Source organism: Bison bison, unplaced genomic scaffold (assembly GCF_000754665.1).
Source record: "Bison bison bison isolate TAMUID 2011002044 unplaced genomic scaffold, Bison_UMD1.0 scf7180017864138, whole genome shotgun sequence".
Lineage (NCBI taxonomy): Eukaryota > Metazoa > Chordata > Mammalia > Artiodactyla > Bovidae > Bison > Bison bison.
In genome coordinates, this window is record NW_011494710.1 from 280,962 (window position 1) to 282,596 (window position 1,635).

At 60.0% G+C, this 1,635-nt stretch overlaps 1 protein-coding gene across 1 annotated transcript in view; it reads left to right on the forward strand.

Annotated features, from left to right (window-relative positions):
- Positions 1-788, forward strand: part of PGBD5 (piggyBac transposable element derived 5) — a 98,192-nt gene extending 97,404 nt beyond the window's left edge. The window contains exon 8 of the mRNA XM_010839944.1: positions 593-788. Within this exon, the coding sequence (XP_010838246.1) occupies positions 593-788 (196 nt within the window). The remainder of the gene's footprint in view (positions 1-592) is intronic.
- Positions 789-1,635: the final 847 nt, after the last annotated feature.

Here is a 1,635-nt window from a genome sequence, read left to right on the forward strand (position 1 = left end):
AGCAGACATCGCAGGCTGCCCTGGCTGGGCACTTCAGTGGTGCTGAGGTTGCCGACCCTCCAGTACCCAGCATTTGGGGTGCAGAGACACACGTGCATGCAGAGGACAACAGCACAGGGGTGGGTCCTGAGGCGGGGCTCTCCAGCAGAGAAGGCTCTCCTGAGGTGACAGCTGTCCTCCGTCTGGGGGAAGGAGGGGTGGTGAAGAGAAGAGTGAGGAGCTGCGGGTGGTCGCAGCAGGAGGGGCTCGGGACACTCAGCACTTGTGCAGGGAAGCCCCGCAGCCCTGTGTCCTCCCGAGCTCCAGCCGCACCACACAGGCCTGACTCCTGGTTTCAGTGGCCTCTGCGGTGCCCGCCTCCTCACACCTGATCCCTTCCTAGGGACTGTTTTCATCTTAAGTAAAGTTCACGTGCCTGAGCCTCAGTGAGAGCTGCCCTCCCCACTCCTTGTTCCCCCCTCCCCAGCCTGATTCCCACCCCCATGCTCCCGACAGCACCCCGTTGAGCCCAACGAGGCCTTTGGGAATCTCTCCTGCACGGGGTGCCTGGGCACCATCTGAGTCAGCCCTTTTTACCCTTCTGTCCTCTTAGGTATTTCATTTCTCATAAACCGAACAAGACCTGGCAGCAGGTGTTCTGGTTTGCCGTCAGCATAGCGGTCAATAATGCCTACATTCTGTACAAGATGTCAGACGCCTATCACGTGAAGAGGTACAGCCGGGCCCAGTTCGGTGAGAGACTCGTGCAAGAGCTGCTGGGCCTGGAGGATACCTCTCCAAGCCTCTGATGTCCTGGGCGTGGCCCAGGCTAGGTAAGGACCAGGTCCAGGGAGGGACGGGGGAGCCTGACGTCTGACCTGCCGGCCAGAGACCCGGAGACACCCTGTGTGTGGCCGCAGTCCAGGCAGGGTGCTCAGGGCCTCTGGAGGGGCCAGCACGGACCTGGTCAGAGGGGGGCGCCATCCGGTTTCCACACAGAGAAGAGCACGGCTTCCCTCCGGAGAGTGGCCACCACCTTGGAGTGAGCACCTTGCAGGTGTGGCCCTGAGCCAGACCTTCCGTGCCACCAGCGCAGGGCAGGGCACCCTCACAATCCCCATGGAGGCCATGGGGAGCCCGTTCAGCATAGGGGACCTGGGAGGGCTGCTGCCATCATGGGCGCCAGGGATGGAATGAGCTGGTGAAGATGAAAGATGTCCACGACGTGGTTCAGGTCACGCAGTGTCTGAAGGCCATGGGAAGGGAGCCAGCTGGGATTGTTTGGGGGTGTGTAGGAACCCAGAGGGTTTGCCAGTGTTTGCCTCAAGTGGGCAGCTCAGAACGGGGCTCGTAGCAGAAAAAACACAGGCTGGCATCGCTGAAAGGCAGTGTTGGCATGGGGAGTGGGGCCACTCTGGTGTGTGCACGAGGCACTCCTGCCTGTCCCGGAGTGGCTGGTGTATGGGGAGAAAGACGGTGACAGAATGGCAGTGAAGTGTGACGCTGTTTTTTATTTTTAGATATATCTTCAGGTTATTTTCTTACTGTTGCTCAAGATCTTCTGTAAAAGGCAATGTCCCTCTTCTGTCCTCACCCTCTCACCCTGCCCTGTCGTGGCTCCTTGCATGATCACGGGCCTGGCCTGAACCTGGGCCA